Source organism: Emydura macquarii, unplaced genomic scaffold (genome assembly GCF_026122565.2).
Source record: "Emydura macquarii macquarii isolate MOO-44397 ecotype Brisbane River unplaced genomic scaffold, CSIRO-AGI_Emac_v2 contig_1253, whole genome shotgun sequence".
Classification (NCBI taxonomy): domain Eukaryota; kingdom Metazoa; phylum Chordata; order Testudines; family Chelidae; genus Emydura; species Emydura macquarii.
Genome location: NW_027131390.1, coordinates 41,829,552 through 41,844,281, shown reverse-complemented (window position 1 = coordinate 41,844,281; position 14,730 = coordinate 41,829,552). Strand labels below are relative to the sequence as shown.

General features: G+C 44.9%; 1 protein-coding gene across 5 annotated transcripts in view; it reads right to left on the bottom strand.

The window, feature by feature from the left end:
- SH3BP4 (SH3 domain binding protein 4) overlaps positions 1-14,730 on the bottom strand; it is a 99,585-nt gene that overhangs the window by 25,223 nt on the left and 59,632 nt on the right. For 4 of the 5 annotated variants that reach the window (XM_067548610.1, XM_067548614.1, XM_067548611.1 and 1 more), the window contains one exon: positions 5,480-5,741. In XM_067548610.1, coding sequence (XP_067404711.1) covers positions 5,480-5,597 — 118 coding nt within the window. In that variant the 5' untranslated portion in view covers positions 5,598-5,741. Of the gene's footprint in view, positions 1-719; positions 878-5,479; positions 5,742-14,730 lie in introns of those variants that run through there. The other variant, XM_067548613.1, reaches the window with a different exon arrangement.

Below are 14,730 nucleotides of genomic sequence, written 5' to 3'. Positions count from 1 at the left end.
TCTGTGACTTGATCGCCCTGCTCCTAACAGGACTTGGGGTTTGCTCTGTTAATTTCAACAGCATCACTAGACACACCGTCGCTATGGCTGCTTATTTTCTCTAGCTCACTTCTGGCTATGAAGCATCCTCCGACTAGCCAGATCAACTGGGGAAGTCGCTGCCATGAAGATCTCCTGAGCCTTGCAGGAGTGATATCATGCTCCCGTATAGTTGCTGGCACGCCAGCTGGGCAGCAGGGCTGGTTGAACAGAGGGAGGGAAAATTATTAAGAAGTTGTGAATTTTCCTCCGAGTCCCTCCCCAATTAAAAGGCTGAAAGACAACTTGATCTACTGGCTCCCCAGTGAAAACTGACCCTCTCCACACACACAACTTCTGACATGGATGGTCTATTCCTCTGCTACAGTACAAAACAAAAAACAAAATAAACGCATGCAGGCAACATATCTTTTTCATTCCACGGGGCCTTTTTTAGAAGGATTTGGACCTCAGTTGATTCTGCCAGCATTCTCACAACGCTGCAAGGAGCCATACCACGTAGCTAAGGTCTAGTACACAGTACACAGGCGGCTTAATTGCAAGCCAACAGTAGCCTGTGAGCAACAGAATCAGCACGACCTCACTCTCTTTAAAGTGCTGAAATTATTTTTCACCTCCAACACAGAAGTTCCCTGAAAGTAACATTTTAAGTAATTCCCATCAGACCCAAAAGAACCCACCTGGGTGATCGTGTTCCCTGGAGAGGGAAGGGGGTTCAGAGAAGGCAACAAACATCAGTTATGACGTCTTCCCAGCTCTGATCTCGCTGGAATGCAAAACACAAAAATAAAAAGCACCTCTTGATGTTAATAGCAAGGGAGGTGGTGTTCCCCATGCACGGTTCTGCACTGCAATCGGCCTTGTGTAGACTTGAGACACATGGGGGATGACTACACCACAAGCACGGTTAGTGAGTCTCAGAGCCCAGCTCTGCAGACTGGCGATCATGGGGCTCAAGCTACGGCACTAAAAAGGTCTACATGGCTGTTTTTAGCACACCAGTGAGAGCCTGAGGGCTAGTCCACACTACAAAGTTAGGCTCTCTTAATTGCATTGCTCAGGGCTGTGAAAAACAGCATGCCCTGTGTGACAGTTAAATCAATCTCTGCCCCAGTGTAGACCCTGCGACACAGATGAAAATTCTTTCATCGACCTAGCTACCGCATCTTGGTGAAGTGGATCTACTGCAGGGATGGAAGAGCCAAATTGGACGCGGCAGTGATGTCTACACTGCAGCTGCAGCATTTCCAGTGTAGACATATCCTGAGTCTGCAGACCCAGGGTCTTAGACTCACTGCTGCGGGTTTTTGTGTTGGTGCAGCGGCCTTGATTAACTCCCAGAATGCTCCGCTCCAGGAGCATGTACCGAGAGGGCACTGCATCTAGGGTTAAACAAACCCAGTGGGAACACCGTGTTCTTAACACAACTCAACACGACTAGTATGAAGACACCAAACCCAAGTGCCTGGTTGAATCACAGCCTTAACGAACAAGCTATTCTGTTCACATTTTCAAAGAAAAACCCAACTGAGTGCTACAAGGACTTTGGACATTCAATTCTGCCTTCGGCTACTCCTGAAACAAAGATACCAAACCACCCCTGGGAGATGGGGAGGTAATGACATCTAACATTTGCCAGCACCTACCTCAATGTAACTGAAATTATTTCTCTGGGCTCATTTAGACTAAACCAGTGGCAAGATTATCTGCCTTTGAGTACTGCACTGTGTATCGGGTACAATGAGATTATTTTACCAAGTATCCAAACATCCATTACATTCTCTTTTCATAGTCTGCACTTCACTGTGGAAAGAAAAAAACTCAATACCTGGCTCTTGTTGGGAAAGCCACTTATACATTCTCTGCTTGTGTGTGAAGGTAAAGAAGCCACATTGATAGCATATGCCTTTCCTAGTTGGACATTAGCTAGTTCATAGCCTTTCCGCCTTAACGAAATGGGGAGGAATTGCAAACAGGTTTGAAGCTGCCGCACCTTTAAGATGAATTGCCTTTTCATAAATGAAAGTGCTTCCATTGATGTATTTAATGTAAACAAGTGATATGCAATAGTCAAATATCGTGTTGCCATTCTAGGGTCCAGCCTAAAAACGATGAACCAAGGACAAAGTGGCCAGCTCCCAGCAGCAAACAAGCTATTTAAAGTTATGCATTGTTCAGTACACAATAGTAGGGAGATGTTCTTTACTTAGGGGAGGTGTGCACATGTGCGCGCGCAAAGGAGGACGGGGAGGGGGAACAGAGAAACCTTGCACAAGGAGCTTAAAATTGAGTAAAGAACAAGTTCAAAAGACATCAGCATTGCATGGTTCCCTCCGCAGCTCAGCCCCAGGGATCTCCCAACTACAGAGCTACCTTTCACAACTGGCTATCCAAACAAGAATTGAAAGCATGTAGTTTAAGTATAGTATAGCGCACGGAAAGGCTGCCCTGAAGTTTGGCCATGCTGGGTCCAGTCTTAGGTCTTGCAAACATGGAGAAATTGCCTGGCAGAGCTATTCCAGAATAACTATTCTTGTCACATGAGGAATGATTCCAAAATAGCTGTAGTGCTTTAAATTCACACTATCTTATTCCAGAATAATATAGATAACGCTTTACATTTCTTAATCAGACAAATGGTCAATGAAGTCAGAGTTTGCACGATCAGCTCCAAAGCAGCATGGTCAACTCTCATGGTATTAGATTATTTTAAAGTCCAGAAGTCATGCGATTAGGGGAGAATTTAAGTTTTTTGTTTTTTTTTTAAATGAAAGTTTCTACCCTTATGGTTGCGGCAAAATACATGAAAATATAAGGGTGCCATAAACGAAACCAAAAAGCAAATAACTGCCCCCTAAATTATCCTTTTAAATCTCATGATTTTGGTGACCTGACATGATTTTTGAATGCCTGAGGTTGGCAAACTGCGATGCCGAGGGGGGCGAAGTGGAGGCAGTTTATTCTGCTGATGGACAAGTTTCAGGACTGCATGATGAGTGGGTCTCCACTTGATGCTTTACGCTGGGCAAGGCACTCCAGTGGACTGGGAAACCCAAAGATTAACGTTTTTCTCCTATGCCAAGGTGTTCCTGTATTACCACCATTTGCACACTCCCAAGGGCAGCTGTCGGTTTCGTTGCCAGTACATTTCTTATTTCTGATCCTTCCTCCACTCCCTGCCCTCGCCTTGGAACTGGGTGCTGTGTGTTTTTCTTGAATTTTTGGTTATTCACTAAATAGTTCATTTGTTCCGAGACAAGACAGACGTGTTTCTATGCAGGAGCAGATAAGTACGAGGCAGGGGGTTATTGACGCAATAGAAGACCCATTGCTAGTCTTCTGTATATATGAGAGGCAGGCTGGAGCCAGAGGATGGCTCTGTGGTTTCATGTAACAGGCCCCATGGGCAAGGAAGGGGAGACCAGTTCAGCCACACCGCCAAGGATAAATTTTCTCCCAGTCCAGCTAGCCTCTTAACTAGAGCACAAGAATTATTCTGCTGCTACCTGCCTCTAGCGATGGAAACCAGAATCAGGCTAGAATGCCTGGCCCCACTGATTGAAAAGGAACAGAGCCAATCTACTGAAAGTGAAGGAACATCTAAGCAAGATCACAAGTCATCATTACCAAAAAAATAAACCATGTTTATTTCAGTTCCATTTGTATCAGGCCAACGCCCCGCTCAAAGACCATATGAACAGCCACGCCGGGTCAGATCAAAGGTCCATCTAGCCCAGTATTCCGTCTTCCCACAGTGGCCAATTCCAAAGCTTCAGAGACAGCAAACAAAAAAGGGCAATATAGAGTGATCCATCCTCTGTCATCCAGTCCCAGTTTCTGGCAGTCAAAGGTTTAGGGACGCCCGGAGCATGGGGTTGAGGCTAACAGCCATTGACGGACCTAGCCTCCATCAACTTATCTCATTCTCTTTTGAACCCAGTTACATTTTTGGCCTTCACAACATCTCCTGGCAAAGAGTTCCACAGGTTGACTGTGCACTGGGTGAATACGTAAATGACGCAAACTACTCTCCCGCCTCTAGCAAATCAATATTTGTTAGATAATGAACTAAACACAATTGTAAGAAATTAGTTGAATGCATCCCTTTCTGGAGACAATGGAAATGGAGCAGGGGCCTAGTCAATTTTCAACTGCTTCTGACATATCAATTAGGGGCTTTATTCACACAATAAATCCTTGAATCCAAGCTGCCTTTACCCCAAGTACTGCAGTCAGCTGTGGAAGATCCCAGGTCTCTTCTAAGTGTTCATGAAGACCCCTACACTTTCACCCCATAAGGAGGAGACATTTTAATCCAGGAAAGTATGGAAACCAAATGGCAGGGGAAGGCGGCTGGTGCTGGTTACAGCAGTAGATTGGGACTCAGAACTTTGAGGGTCAATTCCCAGTTCTGCCACAGATGCCCCATGTGACCTTGAGCATGTCACTTCACCCCTTCGCTTCCCAACTGAAAAGTCAGTCAATTTACCACCATTCCTTTCTCCCCATTCTTTCTCCTTCCTCCTTTGTGCATCTTCTCCAGCACTGGCTTATTCTATGTGCACACAGAGCAGTGTTGCCCAACCTGTGGCCCGTGGGGTCTTTCAAAGTAGCCCACCACTTCCCTCCCGCTGGCTGCAGAAGGGAGCTGCTGCCTAAGGACTCAGGTGGAGCATGCTGCCGCAGGGCTACGAGACCGGTACAGGCTCCTTACTACAGCCAAGGGGATAGGAGATCAATGCTCTCCCCCTGGCTCCAGCAGACAGCACAGCGCTCTGCCTGAGTCCCTAGGAGAGGGGAGCATGGATTTCCCATCCCCCTGGCTGCAGAAGGGAGCCACTACCTAGGGACCCAGTTGGAGCACACAGGACTACAGGATGCATGCGGTTTCCCTGCTGCAGCCAGGGGGACAGGAGGAAATCAGCGAGGAGGCAGCCTCCTCACTCAACTCCTTCCGTCTGGCTGCATTGGTGGGGGGAGAGCAGGTGCTGCTGATGCAGCAGCCAGGACCTACATGCTTGAGGAGGGGCAGGACTCTACAAATCAGTGCCCACCGTGACTTTGCTGCCAGGCTATGTGCTTCAGTGTGCAGTGATAGTCACTCATCTACACTACTGCTTTGTCTGTGAGAGTGTCGTACTGAGAGTCATTTGTAGGTATAAAACAGTGAATGTAAAAACGAGCCCAGTAGCATCAAAATGTTTCCTTGAAATACATAGAGATTTGCAGTCCTATGTCGTATGGTGTGTACAATAATACCTTCTTTATGAGTTGATAGACTCGGGGCCCTTCAGGGTTGTAAAAATTATATTTGTGGCCCTTGAGCCAAAAAGGTTGGGAACCCCTGATATAAAGCCTAATGTCGTGGGCCACTCATCTCAGTCAGGGCCCCTATTTGCTACCGTAATACAAATATCAAATGCTGCAAAATGCTCCTCACCTTTGACATCACTAAAGCTGGTGTCCGAAAACCCATCGCTGAGGTCGATCAGCGTCCCCTCGGACTTGCACCGCGGGAGGCCACTGGAGTTGGCAGCCCGAATCCTCTGGGCTGCCATCCTGAAAATTTGTGCGGTCCTGGGAAACGCTAGTGGGTCATGTTTTCTCTCGGGGGCTTGCTGCAGGCGCTATGCTATCCCGTGTGGGAAATTCCGGCTGCCAAGAGAAGTGTAATCAGATGCAACTTTTACTACCTGGACAACCTGAAGGGAGAATAAAATAGATGGTTAGAGTGAGCATTCACGGCTTGTTTGTAGAAATAATTAGTTAACTGTAGACAATAGGTGTGTGGTATAGCACTGAGCTGCAACTCAAGAGATTTGGGTTCAAGCTCTCATTGTAGGAACCATCTCCTCTCATGTGTCTAGCAGAAATGGGAGCCCTGTTCACACTTGGGTCTCTAAGTACTACATGCACCATTTATAAACAGAAAAATGGTTCCTGAATTCTCTTCGGGGAACAAGAATTCCTGTGCCACCCCAGCACAAGCCACCAGTTCTGAGGTGCTAAAAGCTCTGCTAGTGAGGACAAGTTGACTTTGGAGATCATTTCTCACTGCTGGTAATGAAATCTCTTTTTTTTGTTTTTTGTAGAAAGCAACCATTGCTACTTCCTTTAAGAATTGGTTCAGGGTGTCCGTTCTCAGGTTTATAAGTTAGCCTTTCTTCCAACTTACAGACACTATATTTTAGGATCTGTTAAAATCCTCTAGAACCTATTGTAAATGTGTGGCCTTCAGCTGTGAATTACTGAAATGCCAAGTATTGGAGTCAACTCATTGACAGTGCTCATAGAGTCATTTTCCGCAAGTTAACCCAGGCTGTTCCTGCCGCCTATTGAAATACCAGGATGCTCTTGAAATTTGCTTGTTATGATTTCATTCCTGAGTGTTCCAGCACTTTATGATATATTTAAATGCAGATACTCTGAAGGCAGACACTAGAGTGCTTATAATCTCGTGTCCTACAGGCAAGAGAACAGCTAAGCAGCACAAGTCTTCCACAAACAGCTCATGAGAGGATACAAACGGCTGATCCCAGAGACTACCTGTCAAAAGGTTCAGCCATGCTTCATGGGCATTCGAAGTTACAGCCCTCAGCCAGGACGATATTTGCATGTTAACGATCAGTAAGTAATCCACTGCACACCCAACAGGCATAAGTTAAATCTGTCAGATGGGGAAACACCAGGCATGGCACAAAGTGCCTGGGCATTTTCCACAGCGACAGGTAGAAAAGAGGGATTAGCATGTACCCAGGTTGGCGGTTTACTACATTCATGTATTGTACAGACAGCACAGATTTTGGCAGATTTGGTGCTCATGCAAGTGACAGATCTTTAGAACTAGCTACCACACCTCCAACCTGTATCCTGCACCCTGCCATTCCAGGCTTGCAAAGACGCTGTCAAGAGCTCCATCGAACAGAGATACGTGACAGTTCTAACCTGTGGCCCATGGGGGGTGCCTCCAAGACCCCACTCATTATATAAATCTCTGCTTTCTGACTTGTTCAGAAGTGAATATAGTTTCTCTTCTCTGTATCTCTAATTCCAGAGCCTCGTTCATTTTTTAAATTTTACTTTAAGCTAAAATTCTCAAGTTGTATTTAAAGTAAGGGACAAACAAAGATTTCCAGGTACTTCTAATGAAAATATCCAGACTGCTTGAAACTAAACAGGCATGACTTCCCGGATTATGATGCATTGTTACCAAATCAAACAAGGGAAGTAAGTAACCCTGCCTGTTTCCCTTAAAGCTGCAGCACAAAGGACTTCAAACCCTCTTCTACCATAGCCACTGGACAGCAACTAACAGTATCCATATTTTTCCTTTTCTCAGAGAGGGGAAGGGGCTCATGACAAATATGTTTCAGTAAATTATGGGGGTGCACACCTGACAGAAGGGAAAGAATTAGAGCATTGGCATCAGATTTTCATTTCTGGTATCAAAATAGTTTATATATTTAACAAAAATCAAAATTTACCCCCAGAAATAGATACTGAAGCAAATGGTAAACATTTACTTCTTCAGTCATTGAGTTCTGATGGTCGCCTCAACAGAAGTGTCATTATCTCCTTATCTGTGCTAAACTTCAATTATTATGCGTTGTTTGAAAAATCCAAACATACTCAAGAGCTTTCCCTAGCGAGTATTGGAGCCTCAGACCCCATTTTCTAGAAGATTTAAGCTTTAATGCAACACACAGTTTAGTTTTTAGCCCTTATGGTTACAAAGAATCTGCCTTCCAAATATGAACCAATCAGCATTGCCTTCCTGATTGTGGCAGCTATGATCTGGTTCTGAACAAACAGAAATTAACACAAAATTCTGGTCAGTTTCACCACTGCCATTCAAAACTCTTTGGAAAGCAGTGAAAAACATCAAGAATCATCATTTTACCCACAGGGAAATGACAGCCTGGTAGAAATATCTGCTACTTCCCCTTCTTACAGCCAGGTAAGGCCAAAGTGATGGTTGGGTTTCTAACACACATTTTACGTCCATTATATAGATGCATAAACCGAGGCACAGATCACATTATCTGCCAAAAGACAAAATAGGTAACGGGCAGAGCTGGGAACAGAATCCCAAACCTGACTCCCAAGTTGAGTCTCTTTCATAAAGAAGCATCTTTCACCCCAGCTTCACGGCCACAACAGTTTCATTTCTTCACAGCTCCTTGCATCAGCTCCAGATCCCTCTCCCCATTGCCAGACCTATTCAGAACTGGCTTGTAGAACAGCTCAAAAACTTGGATGTACACCCCGGTTTATATCACAGCCGGGCACGCTCCCCCTACACACAAAGCAGGAAACACACACAAAAGACCGGATCATACATTCTTAAGAGCTCTCTAACAAGACTGCAGTGATACAGTGCAAAACCTAATCACAAAGGAAGAGGTCGAGTTATTATTAAGACTTACCACCTTATCTTCAAGAACTCATCGAGATGGGTGCTGCTGAGACAGAGAAAAAAAAGACTTACTGGAAAAACAAAGTAGGAGCTCTTTGTTTGGGCTTACATAGCCTCAAGTTCCTTTTCTCACCTCCCTTCTCTGGGAGACTCTAATCAAACCAGAGCAATTTGGATCTGAGACACACTACCTGTAGATCTGACCCTGGGTGACAGGTGGATGCTAATTGGATTTAAAGCCAGTGCTCCCTGCACCTCAGCCTTTGCAAAGATTTCCAACTCCTCCCTGGTCTGCTATGTGAAAACTGAATGGCAGTGGCTCTTGGATAATTAGAAAGTAAACCTCTTTGTACAACCCACTTGAGCAGAAGTCATCCACACCAAGCAAAGAGCTCTGTGTAGCTCCAAAGCTTCTCTGTCTCACCAACAGAAGTTGGTCCAATAAGATATATTACCTCATCCACCTAGTCTCTCTAATAACCTGGACTGACATGGCTACAGCTACGCTGCCTACCAACTCTAACCAACCCTGAAACTCCCATCAGAATGAAAGGTAAAGGTTGATCCTTATTGCCTTGGTTTCACATGACGTTTTCAAGCCATTTTAGAATTTGGAGCTTTCCCCATCAGACTCCTAGGTTAATAAAAGGCATAACCCCATCCAAAGGTTCCTGATAATCTCTTCAATTTCAGCCTCTCTGTGGTTCTCCCCTCTTCTCCCCTCCCCACCTGGCCTTTTCTTTTCATTTTGCAGCAAGACATCCTAAACAAACTCTTAAATGGACAGCAGTGTATTTCCTTATGCCCAACAGCAAATCTAGGGTGGGCCTGTAATAAGCAGTACAGCTCCTACCTGCTGGATGAAAGAGGAGCAAAGGAAGTAGGACTGACCTAACACAGGTGGTTTTGCAAAGCAAGCCAGAGGAGGAAGTGGGGGAGGGAGGATTTAAACAACTGCACCTCAAGTACTTTCAGATTCCATCTCAGTGGCTTTTAAATTCAGGTACCAATAGAATCAGGAAGAAAAAGAACGCAGACATCAGCCTCCCAATTCCATGTCACGCTTATGCTCATCTACACAGAGATGACAGCGGCATAAACAGAGCAGCACACGCACTTCATCCTCTTTTTAAAGACTTCGGGTACATTAACACTTAAACAGCTACAGTGGCACTGCTATAGTGCTTCAGCGTAAACACCACCGGTGCTGGTGGGAGGGACTCTCCCATCAGCATAATTAATTCACCTCCCTAAGAGATGGTAGCTTCTTCCGTTGACCTAATGCTGTCTACACCGGGGTTAGGTCAGCATAGCTACGTCTCTTGGGTTGTGGATATTTCACGCCTGAGAAAGATAATTCTACCAATGCAAGTTCCCAGTGTAGACCAGCCTTTAGACACCAGATCAACTGGTCTACCTCAACTAGTCCCGTGTGGTGTGTAGACTGAGCATCTAGGGTGGGGGAAGGACACTTCCTATATAAGTATTTTTTAAACACAAAAACCTCACCAAATAAAAGGATTTATTTACTGGAGAGGGGAGTATCAGACATGTGAAACCACTTGAGTGAGAGTCACTGACCCCAGAACCAGCTGGATAAATACACCTGAACCAAGAGGAGGAAAAACTAATCAGTAGCAGACTGCTTGGAGCTAAGACCTAGCATAAATTAGCTCTCCCTCCTGACCACGCTGCCCAAGAGACTGACAACTCTGGCAGGATTGATCAAAGCACTGTCTGCAGCATCAGATACTAGGGCAAGCATCTCTACTCCTCACCAATGTAAGTACCTCGGCAGGTTGGCTTAGGCCATGTCTACACCAGCAAGCTTACAGTGGCGTCGCCGTAAGATCACTTGCACAGCCACTCTATGCCGACAGAGAGAGCGCTCCCACCAACATAATGAAACCACCTCCATGAGTGGCGGGAACTATGTCGGTGAGAGAAGCTCTCCCACTGACATAGCGCTGTCTACACTAACACTTATGCCTGCTCAACTTATGTCACTCAAAGGGGTGGGGTCCGTGTCCCCCCCCCCCCACACACACACACAGCCCGCACTTGCACAGCTATGCCGACATGACTCCAGCTTGCTGTGTGCTTAAATGTTATTTGCCCAATTCACACAAGAGGAGCAGGGAATTCTTCCTGGGTCTGCCAAGTCCTAGGCCAGACCCACTGGACCATCCTTCCTATTTTTTTTTTTTTTTAATAAAGCTTTCTGCTTGCAAATAGAAAGAACTAAGACTCGTAGGAAATGCACACAAATCACAGCTCTTCAGACAGGGCAGGGTTCTGATAGGAACAGTGAGATAATAGGAAACATGAAGACAAGCTTTTCACTCCTAACAATTTTTCTGGCTGAGGCTGATTGTTATGAACTGGTCAGTTTCTCCCAAGGGAAAGGAGAAGGAGGAAGGAATGTGTCCTGAAGAATAGAGTGCTTTTGCTGGAATGCAATGAAAAGAAACTTACATTTGAGGACTGATGTATTCAATGTGTTTCCCCACAATCTTTCCCATGTCAGCATGTCAGGAATGTGGTTAATTGAAGGGGACAGAGATGCATTAAGTCTTGACAGAAGATTACTCTGAAGTTCTGTGCAATTTTTATTTTAAAGGCATTGTTTCAGGACGTGCTGCCAACCTGCCAGAGTTAGGACTCAAAGGTTTATAAATAAACTGAGCACTAGTTGGAGTAAGACTGTATTGATCAAAAGGTTTGAATCAGGTAATGAGACAGAGAACAAAAACTATCAACAGGATCAGAAGATGAGGTTGTTGGGGAAACGCTATTCCTTTAAAAAAGTAAATGCAAACACTGGTAATTTTGGGACATGCAATTAATCCAAGTGATTACAAGGTGATACAAGCAGAAAGGCATGTAACCTTTCCTACCTTGATTATGGAGGCTAGTGTTTGGCAGCAAGCAATATTACAGAAAGCTGTATTAATAGTCCAGCTGTCAGACACTCCAGTCAACAAGCGTAACAATTGCTATAGCGCTCTCTCTCTCTCTCATTCATGTATCTCTCACATAAAGGAGGCAGAGGGTTTAGAGAACATCTTCCAACTCAGACACACATCTGAAGAGCTCTGGTGCCTTCCATCCCCATATTAACCACATCCTGGGTATCAAGGCAAGCCTGACAGACGATTATTCAACTAGTCTCCATTTAAGTGTAAGAGTTTTCAAAGGAAGACAAATAATTTACAGACCACTGATATATGCTTTATCATTCTTTACTTCCCGCTCAGCCAAGTTGGACCCTTCCATTCACCAACATTCTCAACTAGTGAACTTCAGCCATCAAGCTATGAAAAGAAAAACAAACCTTTATTTTCACAGACAAATGCTACAGAAGTTGAGTGCACCTGTACTAAACCAATGGCTTGGAGGGGAAGGCTAGCAGACCCAAAACGAAGCCTACCTTATGTACACTTCATGCTACACATATCTATTCAAACGCACCACTCCTGATCTTAGTGGGGGGGAGAGGGCGGTGGGGATAAAACCATCCATCAGTTTTCCCAAAACAAGATCTGAAACATGGATCCAATGCCAACTTCTCCACTGTGCAACCTAGGAATAACTCTCCCAGACTAAACTAATATGTCGCTTCACGATCACAGAGGCATATGAACACGTATCCCAAACACTCACCCATTATGCTGTCAATCTACTGGTTTGTTTTTAATTCTGTAGGCAGGTCATCAAGCTAATCAAAAGTCCAGCTTCCCTGAAGTGTGTGCTTTAAGATCCAGATTTATACATATGCTAAATATGGAGCAGACAGGCAGAGCAATGTGGAGAGCAGCACAGCTAATGTTTTTCCATATATACACCAAGTGTCCCTCAAATAGCCGAGTGAATTCTCGGAGGATATAAAAATGTATGTGGGGGGGATAAGATATTGGGGGGGGGCCAGGGCTCTGTGGGAACACTAAGCAGTCTCTCTCAGGTGCCTGGTTTAACTGATCACCATACATGGGGTCAGGAAGGAATTTCCACCAGGTGAGACTGGCAGGGACCGGGGTGGAGGTGGGAATCACTTTCCTCTGCAACGTGGGGTGTGGGTCACTCACCAAGATTATCCGGATATATCTCACTTAACCATTTCCCTGCCATTGCAGCGGTCTCATGCACCAGGGTCCCCCAGTCCCACCTACGCTCTGCTTGTGGCACATAACAGCCTAGTTTCCTGTGGGCTGTCAGTTTGATCTCATTTGCGTGGTTGGCTTTAGTAAGTTGGTAGCTTGTGACATACAGGTGATCTGACTGATCTGGTGGTCTCTTCTGGCCAGACACTCTATTACTCTAATAATTGGGTCAACTCTTTTAGTGAGAAGCACAGCCTTGTTTGTAATGAAGCAAAATAAAGCCTGTGATAGGCTTCCCAGGTCACACCAAAATAGTGATGAATCTACACTTAGGCCTTGTCTACACGTCAAGTTGTACCAATATAACTGTACTAGTATAACTGAAGTGGTACAGCCCTCCCTAGTGTGGACACAGTTCTAGCCGTACAAAGCATCTTTATATCAGCATAGCAGTTCCTGTACGAAAAAAGGGAGGGGAGAAGTTAGGCACAGTGAATGAGGCACCAGACTGGGAGTCAGGAGCCCTGGGTTCTATTCCTAGGCCCAGACACCAGCCTGCTGGATGACCTTGGACAAGTCACAGTACCTCTGTTCCCCCCCGCCTCTGTAAAAACGGGGAGAATGATATGGCCCTCCTTTGTAAAGTGCTTTGAGAGCTATAGATGAAACATGCTACATAAATGTGAGGGTCTTATATGGAATTTTTGTAACAGTTCTGTATAACTGTGTCCACACACAGGGTTTTCCTGGTGTTATAGATGTGTATCAGTTTAAGGAAAAAACATCATCCCCTAACAGACAAATAGAACATAACATTTGTGCACAGACCAGATATTACTGTGACAGTTCAAAGGTATCCAAATTGCAAACACACATTGAGACTGTATTAGTAGCGCAGTTTAACGACTTGTTGGAAACACCTAATGATTTCCCCAGTTACCGTCTCCACTAAACAGCTTTAGTACCTTAGAGGGGTCACTTTCAGGCCACTGATTTGCCCCACTGGGTATCAGTGCACAACAAAAAGTCAGGGACCATTCTTTAATGAGAAGATAAAGGGTCCTGCATTGAGGTTTGAGACACAGGAGTTGACGCAGGACTGGTTTCCCAGTAATGGGAACGCATAAGCTACATCTACCAAGGTCCAGCAACTGCAGATCTCCCAGATTTAGAATCTTCATGCATATGCCAGGAAACACATTTTCTAAAAAACTAATCTTTCTAGTTGGGAAGACGTTAGGCCTACAAATATGTGCGGTGCTGTCAATTTCCCCCCATCATCTGAATGGAGTGTGAACTTAAAGCTTATACACTCAACATCAAAGTTAAATACAGCTTCTGTCTTGAGTACAGCACTCCTCAATACAAAGCACCTGGTGTCATTCCACTTTAATAGATTCCTGCACAACCCCCCAAATCCCCTCATATCAGAGTCTGGAAGCATCCTTGATAGCTCAAATATGTTCTGTAGGGTTACAGGCGCTTTAACCAGGCAACATGAGCAAACTTGAGGCACAGACGCTGATTCAGGAGAAATCGGCTTTTATAACCATGCTTGTTGGTGCATGTGCTCCCTGTGGCAGGTCAGTTTCAATCTATCAGTTTGACATATTTGATATAAATAAGTATTAAAAAGTTTCATAACATTGCCAACTCGTGTTTGTAACACATGGCTCACAAAATAAGTTCATTAGGTCTCAGCTTCTAGACTTATACAAACACATGAAGATCTCAGCTTTCATTAAAAAAGTTTCTAGCCATCGTAAATAGTGGGGAGACCAGGAAAAAAAAGACTGAAAATGTGCACCCTAAAGATGCAAGCCAGAAGGCGAAGCCAGAAGCTGAGGATAGTTCTGCTTAGAGCAGGGGGTTGGACTAGATGACCTCCTGAGGTCTCTTCCAACCCTAATCTTCTATGATTCTATGAAATCAAATCAATTTTTAAGCCCATCTCATGATTTTTCGGGGCTTGACTTACGAATTTTGAATGCTTGGGGTCGGTAATATTGCGAAACCAACATGAACCCTGGGCTTCTAAACTCAAGATGCAAGGCAAACAAGCATTGGGAATCAGGTTGTTGTGGCCTCCACCCAGAACAATCAACATGCAAGAACAAAGAGCAGACAGGCTGGGAGTGGGGGATGCTTGTTGGAATCCACAGGTGGGACAGGAGA